The 18,249-nt window shown below is 41.8% G+C and overlaps 1 protein-coding gene across 3 annotated transcripts in view; it reads right to left on the bottom strand.

The window, feature by feature from the left end:
* PPEF1 (protein phosphatase with EF-hand domain 1) overlaps window positions 1-18,249 on the bottom strand; it is a 122,315-nt gene that overhangs the window by 87,751 nt on the left and 16,315 nt on the right. The window contains exons 6-8 of one of the 3 annotated variants that reach the window (XM_026480229.4): window positions 14,588-14,674; window positions 12,357-12,458; window positions 5,595-5,761 (exon numbers count right to left, since the gene is read on the bottom strand). In XM_026480229.4, coding sequence (XP_026336014.1) covers window positions 5,595-5,667 — 73 coding nt within the window. In that variant the 5' untranslated portion in view covers window positions 5,668-5,761; window positions 12,357-12,458; window positions 14,588-14,674. Of the gene's footprint in view, window positions 1-5,594; window positions 5,762-8,120; window positions 8,191-12,356; window positions 12,459-12,621; window positions 12,744-14,587; window positions 14,675-18,249 lie in introns of those variants that run through there. The other 2 variants (XM_044377565.3, XM_057310353.1) reach the window with 2 other exon arrangements.

Raw genomic sequence — 18,249 nt, 5'->3', positions numbered from 1 at the left:
TAATCAGGAAATAGAAACTATTATTTTTCTATCAAGATCTTTCAAAACATTCATAACCCTTGACACAATAAGTTCATGTCTAATCACCTGAATATGGGAATAATCCAAAGTAAGGAAAAAACTACACAAAGAAATTCTCCCAAGTATTGTCTATATTAGTTAAAAAAAAAAAATTCAATATTAGAGGAATAATTAAGACTATAAAGGTCTATCCATGAAGTAAAATGTTTAGTAATGGTTAAAATGCTATTTACAAAGCATTTATAACAACTTGAGAAATGTTTATATAATAATGTCTTAGTGCCAAAAGCAAGGCTACAAGAAATTAATTTTTAGGATGATTAGAAATCTATATTATACCAAAAAGATTTACCAAAATGTTAACAGTTGTTGTTTCTGGGTAGTAGAATGGTGAATATTATTTCCAGCTGTTTTTCTATATTTTATAATATTTCTAAATGAGAAAAACTTTTTATGGATAAATGTAAGTAAATAACACTGCTTCAGTTTTCAGTAGGTTTATAAACATTAACTGACATAGTCAATAAGAGATAATGGAAGAATAAAAAGAACTATAACGGAATACTCTGACAAGTATATGCTGATAAATTAAATAGCTTAGATGAAACAGGCAAATTCCTAGAAGGACACAAACTACTAAAAATGAATCAAGAAGAAATAGAAAATCTGAATAGACCTATAACAAAAGCAGAATAAGTAACCAAAAAACTACCCACAACAAAAGGCCCATGCTCAGCTTCACTGATGAATTCTACCAAACATTTAAAGAATACCAATTCTTCACAAACTCTTATTCTAAAAGGTAGAAGAGAAGAAAGACTTCGCAACTCATTCTATGAGGCTAGTATTACCCTGATAGCAAAATCACACAAACACATCAAAAACCACACAAGCACATCACATGAAAAGAAAACTACAGACCAATATCTCCTATGAATACAGATGCAAAAATCCTAAACAAAACTCTAACAAACTGAATCCAGCAACATATAAAAAATATTATACACCACGACCAAGAGGGATTTATCCCAGGAATGCCAAGTTGGTTCAACATCTGAGATTCAATTAACTTATCATAGAATAAAGGGCAAAAACTACATGATCATTTCCATACATGCGGATAAAGCATTTGACAAAATTAAACACCACCTCTTTTTTTTTAAGATTTTATTTATTTGAGAGAGAGAGAATGCACATGAGTGGGGGGAGGGGCAGAGGGAGAGGAAGAAACAGACTCTCTGATGAATGTGAAGCCTGCCTCGGGGCTCAATCCCAGGACCCTGGGATCATGACCTGAGCCAAAGGCAGATGCCCAACTCACTGAGCTATCTGGGCACCCCTAAACACCACTTCTTAATAAAAAACAACTGATAAACTAGGAATAGGAATGAACTTCCTCAACCTGATAAAGAGCATCTTGGAAAAAGCCACAGCTAATATCATACTTAAAGGTGAAAGATTGAATATGTTCTCCCTGTGATCAGGAACAAGATGAGGATGTGTATTCGTGAATTTCTATTCAATACTAAGAGAGGTTCTAGCCAGGATAATTATGCAGGAAAATGAAATAAAAGGCATAGACTAGAAAGGAAGAAGTAAAACTATATTAGCAGATGACATAGTTTGTAAATAGAAAATCCTAAAGTATCAATCAAAGTCTTGGGACACAAGATCAATATACAGAAATCAATTTTATTCTTTTCTTTTTTTTTTTAAGATTTTATTTATTTATTTGACAGAGAGAGACAGCCAGTGAGAGAGGGAACACAAGCAGGGGGAGTGGGTGAGGAAGAAGCAGGCTCCTAGCAGAGAAGCCTGATGTGGGGCTCGATCCCAGAATGCTGGGATCACGCCCTGAGCCAAAGGCAGACGCTTAACGACTGTGCCACCCAGGCGCCCCAGAAATCAATTGTTTTCTATACACTTGCAATGAGCAATCTAAAAATGAAATTAAGAAAATAATTCCATTTTATAATAGCATTAAAAAGAATGAAAATACTTGGAGTAAATTTAACAAAAGAAGTGTAAGTCTTAAACTCTGAATGCTACAAAACATTGTTGAAAGAAATTAAAGACCTAAACAAATGGGAAGATATTCCATGTTCATAGATCAGATGATTTAACTGTTAAGCTGGCAATACTCCCCAAATCAATCTACAGATTCAGTGCAACTCCCATCAACATTCCAGATGGCTTCTTTTGAGAAACTGACAAATTGATCCTAAAATTCATATGGAAATACAAGGGACCTGGAAAGCCAAAACAATCTTGAAAAAGAGAAACAAAGTTGAAGAACTCAGACTCCTAATTTCAAAACTTTCTATAAAATATGATAATCAAGGTAGTGTGGTACTAGCATAAGGATAGACATATAGATCAATGGAATAAAATTCAGAGTCCAGAAATAAACCTTCATATCTACAGTCAATTGATTTTTGACAAGAGTGCCAAGACCATTCAATGGAGAAAGAATAGTCTTTTCAACAAATGGTACTGGAATGACTAGATATCCACATGCAAACTATAAATTTGTTCCTCTACCTGATACCATATATGAAAACTAACTCAAAATGTATCAAAAACCTAAATGTAAGAGCTAAAAATATAAAACTTTCAGAAGAAAACATAGCCATAAATAATCTTGACTTTGGCAATGGATTCTTTGGCAAGATGCCAAAAGCATAAGCAACCAAAAAAATAAATAAATAAATTGGACTTCAACAAAATTAAAAACATTTCTGCTTCAAAGGACACCATCAAGAAAGTGAGAAGACAGCCCACTGAAAGAAAGAAAACATTTGCAAATCATATATTTGATAAAGAACTTGTAACTGGAATATATAAGGAAAATCCTTACAACAAAATAATATAAAAACAAATAATTAAAAATGGACAGGTGATCTGAGTAGACATTTTTCCAAAGATCAGCAAGTGGCTAATATACACATGACAAGATGCTCAATATCATTAGTCATTAGGGAAATGCAAATGAAAACCCTAACGAACTACGATTTCACACGTGCTAGGATGGGTCTGAGCAAAAGGACAGACAATAACAAGTGTTGCAAAGGATGTGGAAAAATTGGAACCATCATACGCTGCTGGTGGAAATGAAGAATGGTGCAGGCACTTGGGAAAACAGTTTGGAAGTTTCTCAAAATGTTAAACATTGAGCTACCATATGACCCAGCAATTCTACTCCTAGGTATATACCCAAGAGCACCAAAAACATGTGTTTACACTATAACTTGCACATGAATGTTCATAGTAGCATTGTTCACAACAGTAAAAAGGAAGAAACAACCTGAATGTCCATCAGTTGATGAATGGATGAATACAACATGGCATATTACTATAATGGAATAGTATCCAGCGATGAAAAGGAATGAAATTCTGATTCACGCTACAACACGAACTTTGAAAACATTATGCTGAATGAAAGAAGTCAGATAGAGAAGACTCCATGTAGTTTGATTCCACTGATATGAAATGTCCAGAAGAGCCCAAATCTATAGAGACAGAAAGTAGATAACTGATTGCCTAGGCCTGGGGAGAATGGCTTGGGGGAGGTATATGAAAATGTTCTAAAATTGGTAGTGGTGATGGTTGTACAGCTCTGTGAATACACTAAAAACCAATGAATTATGTGCTTTAAACTGGCGAATTATGTGGTTTGGGAATTATAGCTCAATAAAAGAGAGTGATCCAGGAAAAGAGTTTGGCATTTCCTCAAAAAGTTAAACATAGAATTATCCTATGACCTGGCAATTTCAGTCCTAGGTATATACCCTCAAAGAACTGAAAACAGGGACTCAAACAAGTACACATGCGCTCATGTTCAAGCAGCACTATTCACAGTAGCCAAACAGGTAGAAAGAACGCAAATGTCCAACACCAAAAGAACGGATAAACAAAATGTGGCCTATACATACAATGGAATACTAGTCAGCCTCAAAAAGGAATGAAGTATGACCGATGCTATAACATGAATGAACCCCAAAAACATGCTAAGTGAAAGGAGGCAGCGGTTACGCTGTATATGATTCCATTTACATGACATGTCCAGAATAGGTAAATTCACAGAGACAGAATACAGCACTGCTGGTTGCCAGGGGCTGGAAGGAGAGGGAAATAGGGAGAAACTGCCTAGTAGATAAGGGGTTTTGCTTTGGAGTGATGGAAATGTTTGGAACTAGACTAGAAGGGGTGGTTACACAACTTTGTGAATGTATCAAATGCCACTGAATTGTCCCCTTTAAAATGATTAATTTTGTGTTATGTGAATTTCACCTCGGTAAACTAAAAGAAAAACCAATCCCAAAATCTAAGATAATATTTCCATTTACCTGCAACATTTTAAAAGTTGAGAAGTATTTCAAAAAGAGAGAATTTACTTTGACAAGTTGGGTGTGGCTTTTTTTTTTTTTTTTTTTTTTTGGTAACCTGAGAAATTTGGCTGCATTTAAAGAACTCTGGATAGTCCTAGATATAAAAAGAATATTACTGCCTTTGCCCTCTTATAATAAATCAGTACCATGGAATTAGCTCAGTTGGAGCTTTTGAAAGATTTAGAGATTTGAAAGAGTTAGTACATCTCCCGTGTCCCTACTGTGGGAGATCAGCTTTGCTAACTGACCAGCACAAGTCAGCTGGGAGGCAGGCAGAATAGCATTTGATTCCCAAGACAAAACATCACACGCTAATTAGTATAGAATACTCTGCATCCTGAACTGTTCATCTTAAGCCTGCGTAAACTTCCAAAAACAAGACGTGGAATAGAAACCGGGAAAATTATCTATAACCTAGATACGAAAAGAATAGAGTTTAAGAGCAAATTATTCACATAATCATTCCAGTTTTTTAATTTTGATTTGCTTTTAGAGACTATGTCCCTTAAACACTCAAGTGAGCTGTAACTAGATTTTAGTAGGTACGAGAAAGAACTTCGGTACAAAACAAACAAAGGAAATATTTAAGCCTCTAATTATTTGGGGGTTGTGGGGGGCATGTCATCTATTTAGAAACCACACACTTTTTGGGAAGCAGATGATCTTGTGTTTCCCAAATTCTACCTGCAATAGTTTAAAAACGTGGGGCAAATCTCATGAAGTTCTGTGTTGAATAGCTATAAAAAATAATCCGATCACTGAGTTACAAAATCTAATAAAAAGTCAATGATGCTGCTAAACGCCACATAGGTATGGATATAGCTATTTATAAGCATATTGAATAAACAGAGAAATTTACAGAGGCTTTCTTGTTCCCTGCCACTGAGTTTGAAATTGAGATTTTTATAGTGGTACATTTTCAGCTGAAATCAAGTCAAACATAAGCTCTCTCTTAGATAATACTTTATGGTACATCGTAAATTCAAAGCTACACCTTCCTAAAGGTAGTTTCCCGTGTTATGCCAATATTCAGCCTTCAGCTCAAGTGACGGTGCCTTGTGCACAAGCGCACAGGGTGGCTGGAGAAGCAAGTGACTGCCCGGGATAGGGGAGAGGGCGAATCTGGCTCACTCTGGCTCTGCTCCCCGTTCATTCAAGAAGACAGGCACCCCCGCTGGCACTCACCTTTCTCAGATTTCCTGTCTTTCGTTGAAGACGAAGTGCCACAGCCCATGTCTTCTAAATCATGTGTGCTCATGAATTTAACTTCTCATTCCAAAACAGAGTGTGAAAAGTGCCTCCCTTTATGCTGCGAGGAGCCACTCCTAGCTGATCCACCTCAGTCATAGATCCTGATGAGGAAGACACAGGAGGGAGGGGGCAGGAAAGCACCCGTTAACAGCAAGGTATCTAAGGGCTGCTCGGCAGGATTCATATTATCCTTCTTCTCAACTGCTGTTCATCATGTGATGTGGAAAGTGATCAGACATAATCTAATCCGGGTGCATTTTCCAAAACACAGCAGCAGCACCCGAGCAGCTACAGATTGCTTTTCCGCTACACATAAATTATATTTTCCCCGTGTCTAGGTCAGATCAAGGTCTGTCTAAAAGAAAGCATTAAAAATGAAAAGAAAAACGGAAATGTAAGAGCATACAGTTTTCTGATTGAAATATAGGGAATGGGATATGAAGGACCTGATGTAATTTAACTGTTTGGGTTGTAAGCACAAAATTATTCAATCTATCTGGGCTTTTAAAAACACAGATTGGAGACGGACTATGAGACAAAACAACATATTTAAACAACTCTGCCAAAATTCAAATCAAAGTGAGTTCCTCAACACTATTTCTCAGAATCAGCTGGAGAGCTTGTTTTTAAAAAGGAGGCTCCAGGCCTCCCCCCAGACTAGGGGTGTCACAATTGGGGGAGGGGGCCGAGTGCCCTTTTTGTTTGTTTGTGTTATTTTCTTTCTTTCTTTTTTTTTCAGTAAACTCTATGCACAAAGAGGGCTTGAACTCACGACCTGAGATCAAGAGTCCAGTCGGCCCATTTTAAATAAGCCACGTGTGTTTCTGAGACACCCTCCCCACCCAGGTCAAGCCTCACACTCATCAGCCGAAACTGCTAAACTGGAATTTAGTATTCTACCTCGTGGCTTTTTGGGGTGATGCTTCCTTTATTTTGTATTGCTCCAAACCAGCCTGATGTAATCTATTTGCATTTCTGGATAGGAACCGAGTCAGAGGACAGCTGACTAGGGACCCTACCAGGCAGGGCTGTTTTTCCATTAGCAGTACACTAACAGGCTCAAAATTTTGACTCAACTAAAGAAAGAGAAGAAATTGAATTATGGAAATATTGTTAAAACAATAATAACCTTAATAAACAGATATTCTGATCAGAGCTAGACCTGATTCTTTTATGTATGGTAGGAATTAACCCTCCTAAACATTGGGTTATCTCCAAATCTGATAGGCATTTCTTTCATATCTTTCTTACCTACATCCTGGATAAAAAATGTTAACAAGGTCAGCTCCAAGGGCACAACAGCCCCTGAAGCATTCCACTCCGGGTCCATCCCCAGGGTTACTGCAGATGCTTTATATTCACACTCTGAGCAAGTTCGCTTCTGTCTATCATACATCTTGGGGAAATTCTGCTAAATATTTTTGTGAAATTAAGGTACATACTTTGACGACTTGACTATCCCAGCCCCCAGAAGAAGAAAACGAAGAGGAGGAGGACAGAAGGAGGGAAGGAAGGAGGAACTCAGTTTGGCATGACTTCTAATAACAGAATCATAGAAGTTGAAAGGTGGGAGAGACCTTTAAAATTACCTAGAATTTACACAAAGTGCAAGGAAGTCAAGCAACTTGCCTAATGTCGTATACAGAAATTGGTTGTCAAACTCTGTTGCCTATTACCACAGCCTGGGGAGCTTTTAAAACTCCCAGTGCTCAGACAGCACTGCATTAAAAGAAAATCTCTGGGGGTTTAAAAAAGACTGATGCCTGGGTCCCATCCCGAGATTCTGATGTAACTGGTACCGGGTGGGGGTTGGGCATCAAGATTTTTTTTAACTCCCCAGATGATTCTAATGTGCAGCCAAATTTGACAGTCTTTAACAGTGACGATGTTTTAGCAAATCCATGATGACACCTAAAGATCATCACATTTTCCTCTTAAATGCGTTGACTCCATCTGTTTGGAACAGAATTTTTCCAAAGGTCATGTCAGGCTTATAAAGCAGTAGTTTCTGGCATCTATTCTTTTCTCATTTTTGAAGTTGGGGCAGTATTTACCCATCACCTGCCTTCTCTCTGTACTCAGAAATGTCTTTTTTTTTTTTTTTTAAGATTTTATCCATTTATTTAGAGACAGAGAGAGGGAGAGAGAGAGAAGGAGCGGGGAGGGGCAGAGGGAGAGGGAGAGGGAGAGAGAGAATCTCTGCACGGAGCATGGAGCAGATGGGGGCCCCATCTCATGACCCCGAGATCACTACCTGAGGCAAAACCTAGTTGGACGCTCAATTGACTGAGCCCCCCAGGAGCCCCCATACTCAGAAATTTCTTATAGGTTATCTGTAGCACCTCTGAGAACACATCGGTTGGGGTCCTTCATCACCCTTTGAAGTAGTTCACCTCGTCCTGGTGACCTTCTCCACGGGCCTAGATCAGTGCTCTCTGACGTAAGTATCACAAGACTCACCAGAGGAGGTTATTACAAAATGAAGACGCTCAGGCTTTGCCACCAATTCTCAGTCTGGAGGGTCTGGGAATCTGCAATTAGAATGCAGCCTTCAGGGGACTTTGACACAGGCGCTCCCAGATCTCAATTGGAGAAACACTGTTCTCCATATCTCCTTTGGGCTTTACTTTCATCTTGATGTTACTTTTCCTACCCCTTTTTGTGAATACAGAAGAGTTGGGCACTGAGTAGACAACACCGATTCAACAAGAAGAAGTAAGACATTACAATCTTGATTTTCTTTTTCCAGAAAAAATAAATAAATAAAGCAATATCTCTCCAAAGGCATTTTGTTCTCAGCCACCCCTCAGTTCATTACACTACAAACAAAATTCCATATAAAAAATTCACTAGGAACTAAAAAGCATCAAACTTGAGTATGTTTCTGTTAGACTGTAAGCTCCATGGGTATCTTTCTTTCTAAATACTCCTTGAATCTCTGGCACCTACACAGTACCTTTCACACAGCAGGTGTTTGATAAATGCTAAATGCATTAACAGAGCTTTCTAAGCCAGGGTCCTTTATTTTCTTTCTAAGATTTTATTTATTTGTTTGAGAGAGAGAGAGCAAGAGAGAGAGATAGAACGAGTGGGGGGATGGGGGGGTCGAGGAACAGAGGGAGAGGGAGAAGCAGGCTCCCCGTTGAGCAGGGAGCCCAATGAGGGGCTCGATCCCAGGACCCTGGGATCATGACCTGAGCCAAAGGCAGACACTTAACCCACTGAGTCACCCAGGCGCCCCAGCCAGAGTCTCTTAAAAAATTAATTGCTGGGGTGCCTGGGTGGCTCAGTCGGTTGAGCATCCGACTCTTGATTTCAGCTCAGGTCATGATCTCGGGGTTGTGGGGTCGAGCCCTGTGTCAGGCTCCACGCGCAGCACAGAGTCTGCTAGAGAGAGTCTTTCTCTCTATTAGTATTAGTATTAGTCCATGACTCGGTGCACAGATACATGCTATTTGATTATACAAAAGCCCTTTACTAAACCAGAAAATGGGTAGTACTTACACATTCATTTTCAAAGAAGATTTGAAAATCATGATGGAGAAAAACTGAGAATCGTTCTAGAATTCTTTGGTTATTAGGAAAAGATCTGCTATTGACATTTTGACATTATTAAGTATTAAGCAAGTTATTCTTAAACTGTTTTTCTCCTTCAGGTAAGAGGTAAAAGAAACAGACCAAAAAGAGCTCATTTTGAGGCTCACCAAAACAAGAGCTGGGTAAGGCCAGGGACCACTTCCTACTCCCACGCACTGCCCAAAGTAGACTGCCATCATCCACTTAAAGGCAGAGAGGAAAACAAGTTTTTAAGCAGTGTATGTATCTTTGAGGCCATCTCTAGCTGGCTCTAAAGCTGATAAAAATGATTTGGGGATTTTCCATTATTGAGAAAAATCGAAGCTCCTTCCATTTTCAGCCCTCTGTCAGCATTAGAAAAGCACTTAATGTGCCAAGGAAGTCTCTGGAGAAATGATTCCCTAGGGCCTGAAAGGGATCCTCTGGCTCAAGAGGTGGGGAGCCTCTGCAGTGTTCGCAAAGACCCAAAGATGCCGTACTCATTGACATGTACTCTGAAAAGGTGGATCTTGGCAAAAAACAGCTTGAATCTTGCCCAGTGCGGCTGCCCCTACCAATATTTATATATTGAGGACGGTTTTAAAGCACAAACACGAAACAGTGACTCATCATTGGCACTCACTTACAATCTGAAAAAGAAAAGGCTTCTAAGGCTTCTGCTGGAAGGCTTTCACTGTATGAGGAGGCGGGGTGGGTAACTGAAGGGACGAACTATTTGAGGTCCGGCTCTTTTCAATCCAACCACTTTTCATTTCCCAAGGTGAAAAGAACATGGAAAGAACAGATGACGGCCCTTGGAGCCCACCCAACCTCCGCCATCAAGCAGCCTCCAAGTGCTAGCCCAGGCTCCCCGAGTTGTTGTGATTCATTGTTTTATTCTGCAGTACGTTCTTATTGAACTCCCGCACCTCCGCTCAGCTACGGGGACCTTGATTCTGTCTCTGGTATTCTAGATGTGAACTGTGTGGTTTCCCATGCTAAAAACTCAGCCTTTCTCAGAGATGCTGCCTTTTACGAGAAATTCCTACTCTAGCTCTGGCCCTGAGGAACCCAAATCCAGAACCCGAAGTCATTCAACTGGCACCGCGCTCCCACCCTCCAAAGTGGGAGTTAAGTAGGCCGGTCTAAATCCTCCCCCTTGCACTGTGGAGACATGAACACAGAGGACAGACATCTCTTCAGGCTCACCTTGCTGCATTCTCTTTGGTGGTCACCAAAACAGGCGTTCTGTAGCCTGATGTCGATGGGGGCCTAAGCATAACTAAGGGGTGCAGAGTGGGATAGAGGAGTCCCTGGCAGATGGCGCGAGAGAGGCCCCTTCCACCACTACCTTTCCAGTAGAACACTGGAGCATTTCCTTGTTCATATCCTTGTGTCTGAGGTCTTAAATGAGTAAGGGGAGTCTGTGAGACCAACCCAGTGACTCTTCCCAGGTCTGATCAGATGAAAGGATAAGAAGAGGGAGGAAACTACAAGGACCTCCAGAAGGTGTCTGAAGGTATCTGTTGTTGTATCAGATAGGATGGTCATCCAGAGGCAGCTTGGCCTGGTGCCAGGTTTTCCAAAATATGTTTGTGGAAGAGTAGTTCTCCGTGCTTTATGATTTTAGGAATAAGGCAAAAAAAAGGTCCCACAATCGAATAAGTTGAGGAGTAATAGGATTAAACAGATTTCTTGACTGCAAGATTCCTCAGAGCCTTCAACATGTTACTATGCATCTCTAATAGGAATCTCTAAGAAAGAGCCAGAGTGTCCCCTGTTTCCCAAACAGCCCAGCAGAGGACCCTTTTGAGGTAAAGCATCTCAGAGCATCTACTGTTCCTAACGGCCTAATGATGGCTTAGTAGAGCGTGAGGTTTAGAAGTCAGACAAACTGGGGGAATCTGGCTGTCTCAAGTCGATAGAGCATGTGACTCTTGATCTCAGGGTGGTGCGTTCAAGCCCCACGTTGGGTGTGGAGACTAAATAAATAAATAAAAATTAATTAGCTAATTAACTAATTAACATTAATTCCTCTGCACCTCCGTTTTCTCTTAATAGGAATAATAATGCATACCTTATAGGCTTGTACTAAGGACTACTGAGGAGCTCAGTGGTGGAAAAAAACAGCTTGAACAAAAAGCAATTCTTAGCTGAATGAATCAGGAGGGGCCATGCACAGGTGGGTGCCCACCATAGCAGAAGGGCTGAAACGAGACTGTGTTTGCTCAGATCTCTTCCTTCAGAATGCATGGTCTGGGACCTCCAGAGACTAAAACCCTTGGGTATCTACTCCTTCTGGGGTAATTGTAGATTCATAAAAAATGAACTCTCTTCCTCTGAGAGCACTAAGATCTAAAAGAATGTTATGCCAGCAATAATAGCTTAAATCGCTACTATTTATTAAGGGACTACTGGTTACCCAGCACAGTGGGTGCTTTATATTTCTCTTACTCCAGTTAATCTTCACGGCAACTCTTAAGGTGGCACCATCACTCCCATATTACAGATGAAGAACTGAGACTCAGAAATTAAATATGGCAGTCCGTAGCACAGTTGACTAGTGGCAGCACCGAAGACCCAGTCTGTTCAATGGTTAAAGAACAAAAATGTCCACCAAATGGTTAGCTACACCTTGGTTTCAGATCCAATCTGAAGCACTAAATCACTAAAGAGAATTCTCGAACATTGCAAGGAATTCTGTTTCCCTTTCCTACAGAGAGATGGAAACCCAGTGATCCTCTAAGATAGCAAGAGGCCAAGGGAGTTACAGGAAGATTTCTGAACATGAAGTTGTGTAGTGGGCTTTGGGGAATGCCCCCATGAAGGGCCTAGAAGTGTTTCTCAGACTATCTCTTCCCTCATTTCTAGTTCTCACCCAAGTGACCACAGAGTTTTTCCAAATATCAAGTTCCTTTGAAATAGGTTGCAACACTTCAAATTGCAAAGTCATCTGTACACCTTTTTAAGATGAGGACAACTGATTTGGAATCAAAATCTTTGAGAAAAAAATCACTCTGAGAAATTGCAAAGCAATAAACTCTAAGGCCTGCACGTTTCCTGTCCCATCGCTACACAATAGATGTTTATAATGCAGGCTTCTGCTTGCTCAAAATACCTAAGAACAAACAAACATATTACCTCTTTCTTCTGCTTGGCCAATGCGGAGGTTTTTCCTCACCCCAGGTGTTTCGAGAGACACAAAATCAAGAAAATAATCTTCTCTGTGAGGGATGCAGAGGTCTGAAAGAAAAGAGGTACAATTCCAGCTCTCTCTGGAGCACCCACCCCCCCCCACCCCCCCCACACACACGCAGGCTTGCACACACTCCACATCTCACATCTCTGCAGCTCTCTGCAGGGAGAACTCTCGCTTAAATAAATCAAGAAATAAATACACACGCACACACACAAAGAAATAACTCGAACAGGCCACGGCTGCTTTGCCTGTCAGCCTGGAAGGCGAGCCCAGAGTCACAGATCTGGGAGAGGCTGGGTTGGCCTGGGAGCTGCAGCTGTCTGCCCCAACCCTGCCCTGTTCCCGGCTGCGCTGGGAGATCAAAGGACACACTCAAGTAATGGGCTGCGGTCACATGACTGCTTTCAAGGGGACCCGGCCCTGGACAGGCAGGGCCAGGCCTGTTGGCATAAATAATCTGCATCAATACAAAACACACGATGAATTTTACTAAGCAAGGGCGGAAGAGCATGCAGTGGCTAACTCTTAGGTCCACCGAGGCTGATTTTTAGGCAACACTGCAGCCACCTGGGTATGATTAAGAGACGTGGGAACGCTACACATTCCTTCCTGGGACTTGAAGAGGCATGGGTCGAAGGGAGCAGGCCTGGGTGCGGTGCTGCAAATTCGTCTGCCCGACAGTTCTATTTCTCTAGCTCTTTTAGCTGCGTGATGGAGAGCCCATCTGTGAGAGAGAGAGTCACCTCCCTTCCACGGCAGAAAAGAAACTGAGAGTTGACCTGTAATTTTGCTGATTTGGGGAAGGAAGAGGAGGGAGACACATTTGGGAAATGAGGCACCGATACAGGACGGGGGCCGCCAGCCACAGTTCCGGCATCTTTCGAGGCCATCCGGGGTGATCTTGCTCCCACAGGCTCAAACTGACTGCAGCTGCACCCACAGCAATTCTCCTCCCCAGTCCTGCCTGGCTGGTTACCCAGCATCTGTTTCTAAGCTTCCTGGCCTTTGGCATCGCAAACTAGCATTTACAGGACTCAGGCCAAAATCATTTCATAACCCCACCCAAGCTGCTGTTTAGCCGATTCCTTTCTGCCCTTGAGAGCCATAGGCGATCCAGGGAAGCGGTTACCTAGCTTGCTATTTACTCTAATGGAGTCACTTTAAAAATAACTGGAAAGGCAGCTGTGGGCTTCTGTACTCCTATTAGCATATTAAATATTATCAGAGGGCCTCATTATGAGGCAGTACAACCGTATAGGTTTCCATGGCAGGGACTCCAAGACTAGGACCTGATGAGGCTGCCATATGCTTTGTAAATGATAGCGTCATTACCCAGGCTCTCCAACAAATAGTGGACAATGTCGCTCTATGGCTGTGTTTCCGGCCAAATGCCTATTCAATCCACAGTGATTAAATGATGGCTGTGTCTAGATACGGTTGTTCAAATGTCACCTCCTCTGTGTGAAGCCTTTCCTAAATCGCCAAAGGGGAGTTGGGCACTCTGTCTTCTGGCTCTCAAAGCCATGTGCGTGTCCAATTAAAGAGCTGCCCAAAGTGAGCTGTAATTTGTCCTCTTACATGTGAAATCTTGAAACGACAGGGTCCATTTCATTCCTCCTGGCATCCTCGGCACCAAATGCATAAGAGGTACTCAGCAAATATTTGTTTCATCACAGAAAGGAAAGGAGGGAAAGAACTTGTGATTTAGGTGGTTATTTTAATGGTCGGCCTCTGGACCATGAATTGCATTAGTGTACCCTTTATGTGACCTATCTAAAACTTAGAATTTGCTTAAAATGAAGACTTTCACCATATTTTTTTCCATTGTATGAAGAATGCTGAAGTGTGACTCTGAGCACCACAAAGAGTCTTATAGCCAGCCTCCAACTGCTGAATGAACTAGCACTGACGGATGTGAATAAATCATAACAACGATAATAACATTTATTGAGCATGTACGAGGTTCTATTGTTAATTTTATATGTGTTCATCTTATTTAACCTACACACCATCCTATCGGGCATATACTATTATTATCATCCCTATTTACACTTTAGGACCTAGAGCCCAAAGTCAAACAGCAAATGAGTGGCAGAGCTGGGATTTGAACCCAGGCACTTTGACTCGCGAACCCCTACTTATGGTCCTTACACTATACTGCCTCGGTCAGCACCTTATGTGTTTGCAAAATGAAGGTCCCAGCCTCTTCTCAGATGCTCTCTGACTTTCCTCCAGCTGAGCAGCGATGTGTTCTCCCAGCCTGAAAACAGAAAAAGTAATTGGCAAAGTAACGTTCACAGTTTTAAATTCACTTGTTAACAGACTTGTGCCCCAAACAGTCAAGGTCAATGTCTCTCTCAGTGGGCACATTATTGTATGAAAACAGCCAACAGGAAAGGCTGGAAAAGGCCATGGCAATACCAAGTCATCCTGAACTAAGGTGGCTTGTGCTCTTTGACACAATTCAACACAACACTCTGAGCCCCCCCTACGTGGCAGGCACCGCAGAAGGACAGGGACATAAAGGGTCAACAAAATGGACATGATTAGGTGGGGCAAACACATAGGTAAATAAAAAATTAAAATGAAATCACAAATTAAAATCTTTCTCTCCTATTGGAATATAAACTCCAGGTACGTAACACAGCACCAGGCACATAATAGATACTTATTACATGAATAAATAAAAGCAATACGGTATGACAGGATCTCTAATAGGACAGGGACGGGGCACAGAGAAAGAGCCCCATCCCAGAAAGGGGGAGGAAGGAAGTCTTTCTAAATGAGGTGCCGCTGGGGTGCCTGGCCGGCTCAGTGGGTAGAGCAGAGAAGCTAACTCTTGATCTCAGAGTTGTGAGGGCAAGCCCTCTGTTGGGCATCAGGCTTAGTTAAAGAAAAAGGAAAGAAAAAGAAAAGAAGTGATGCCCCGCCCGAGACCTGATGATTGAGCAGCCAGAAGTTAGAAGTTAACTGAAAAGAAAAGAGGTGAGGGAGAAAAGAGGGTGTTCTTGTAGATAATGCGTGTTTCACGGTGCTTAACAAGGATGTGAAATGGGAGAGGTAAGACAAAAATCAGAAAGCACTGACTTCCTGATTATAATACCGCAAGTAGATGTACAAGTGGGTAGAGAAAAGTGCCCATCTGCTATGATTGAAAAATGGAAGCCTCTTCACCCCTACAGGCTGGACTTACTCTTTCTTGGCTGTCTTGGCTGTCTCTCCTTCCTTTCTCACTTCCCCATTTCCCTACTGGGTTTGCCTTCGCCTTCCTTGCTCTCCAATGCTTGTCTCAGAGTCTGCCTCTGAGGGAACCCAGACCAGGACACTTGGTTAGTCTATGATGGGAGCAAGCTACGGAAAGAGAACGAGGAACAGAGAGGCTGGTTACCTCACAAGGGAGAGACTGGGCATTGCAGGCAGACCTCTCCTACCCCACAAGCATCCTGGAGTTGGCCACAGTTCCATCTTCTACCAAGGAAAAGTAATTCTAATGAGCAGCTCCTATTATTGGTCCTGACACACACTGGGGAATATGCTAGAGTCTAGACAGAGCAGCTGGATTTGGGAAGAGACTGAGAAAAGAAATAATGTGTGCAGATCTATTTGGTGGTGAGTATTTAAGGTGTCTGTCCGCTCATGGCCCCTGATACATCAATGCCCAGTAGCACCCCTTTGGACAGTAGAAAGCAAAATATTAGAACTCATATTTTTATCTATTTTTTTAAGATTTTATTTATTTATTTGACAGAGAGAGAGACAGCCAGAGAGAGGGGGAACACAAGCAGGGGGAGTGGGAGAGGAAGAAACAGGCTCCCAGCGGAGCGGGGAGCCCAATGAAGGGCTCGATCCCAGGACCCCAGGATCATGCCCTGAGCCGAAGGCAGATGCTTAATGACTGAGCCACCCGGGCGCCTCATATTTTTATCTATTTTTTAATTCTTTTTGAATTTCCTATTTTCATGTATGTTTGATAATGTACACAACATATGAACTCAGTAGTATTAGTTATAAATACATTAATATACCCATATTAGGGGTCCATTTTCAAAAAGCTTGTACTGTGACAGGTTCATAATCAAAAACATTCAAAGAATCTTGATTTAAAGAGCCTACTTCCTTTTAAAGAGAAGGAAGGAATACCAAGTTTCAATAAAGAGAAAGGATCAAGCATATTTCCAGGGATGAATCCTGGGTATTGAAAAGCCACACTAAGTAAGAGAAAAGAGAGGCCAGATTTGGCAAGTCATTAGAAAGCCATTAAAAGAAATTAAATGTGGGTAGCAATTCACTATCAAGGGAAAGAAATTCATAACGTCCAGTGCTGGCCAGATATATCTGTTGGGGTCTCCTGGTCAGCAGCCACAATGACAGGCTGAAACAGCTGTCATAATGTGTTGGAATTTACAAGGTCAGCTTTGAAAAGGCTACAAAAGTTGAGCTCTCCATGGTTGTAATTTAATAAACAGAAGATTGATGGTTATGAGAATTTAAATTTTTTTAAAAAGATTTTATTTATTTATTTGATAGAGAGACAGCCAGCTAGAGAGGGAACACAAGCAGGGGGAGTGGGAGAGGAAGAAGCAGACTCCCAGCGGAGGAGCCCGACGTGGGGCTCCATCCCAGGACCCCGGGATCACGCCCTGAGCTAAAGGCAGATGCTTAACGACTGAGCCACCCAGGCGCCCCGAGAATTTAAATTTTGACCACTGCTTATTCTAACCCTAGCTTGGTCCTAGATGGCTTACGTCAAAAACAACAAACAAACAAACTCCTAAAATTAACCCTGAATGTTCAGAAATCAAATCAAAAAGCTTCATAGAGTCGCAGTCTGGGTAGACTAAGGGCACTCTACCCACTTCACTTGTCTCTCCCACAGAATGAAGTTGTAAGACACCTGGAAGGATCCATGAAGCAGCTATCTGAGGACTATGGCAGACAGACCCAAGATGGCCCCCAATAATCCCCACCTCCTGGTATTCATGCTCTTGTGTAATCCCCTCTCCTTCAGTGTAAGGCTGGACCTAGTTAGTGACTGACTTCTAATCAATAAAATATGGCAAAGGTGTTCAGATATTGCTTCTGTGACTATGTTATAAGAGACTGTGACTTTCTGTCTTGCTAGCAGACTCTCTCTATTGCCTTCACAGCTTGTGTGCTTTTGATGAAGTAAGCTGCCATGTTGGAGAGGCCTACACGGCAGAGAACTGAAGGAAGTCTCTGACCAAAAGCCAGCAAGGAACGGAGGCCCCCGGTCAAACAGACCTCAAGGAACTGAATCCTGCCAGCAACCACGTGAGATCAGAAGTGGATCCTTCTCCAGTTAAGCCTTCCAATGACGGTGGCCTAGCCAACATGTTGACTGCAGCAGCTTGTGAGGACCCAGGTAAGCCATGCCCGGACTCCCAACCCACAGAAGCTGTGAGATCATAAATGTGCATTTTAAGCTTCTAAGGTTTTTGGTAATTTGTTACATAGCAATGAACAAGTAACACAAGGACTCTGAAAAGTAAGTAGCAGAAGGAAGACTGAGGAAGAAGATCAGAGTTTGAAGTACCACAAAACTGGTGGTGAGTTAGCCATTTTCTTCCCTCCAGTTCCCCTGGCTTGGATTTGAGGAAGCAAAAATTCAAATTAAAGCCACAATGAGGTAACACAGTACACCTATTAGGACAGTTAAAAACAATCTAATCATACCCAGTGCTGGTTAGGGCGTGGAGCGACTAGAACTCTCATGCTTTGCTGGTGAGAATGCAAAATGGTGCATTCACTCTGAAAAACAGTTCAGTAGTTTCTTGTAACGTTGAACATACATTTTACCATACGACACCACAATCC

The sequence above is a fragment of the Ursus arctos genome, chromosome X, assembly GCF_023065955.2.
Source record: "Ursus arctos isolate Adak ecotype North America chromosome X, UrsArc2.0, whole genome shotgun sequence".
In the NCBI taxonomy this organism is placed as follows: Eukaryota; Metazoa; Chordata; class Mammalia; order Carnivora; family Ursidae; genus Ursus; species Ursus arctos.
The sequence above is the reverse complement of the archived record's forward strand: the minus strand, read 5'-3'. Positions and strand labels throughout refer to the sequence as shown.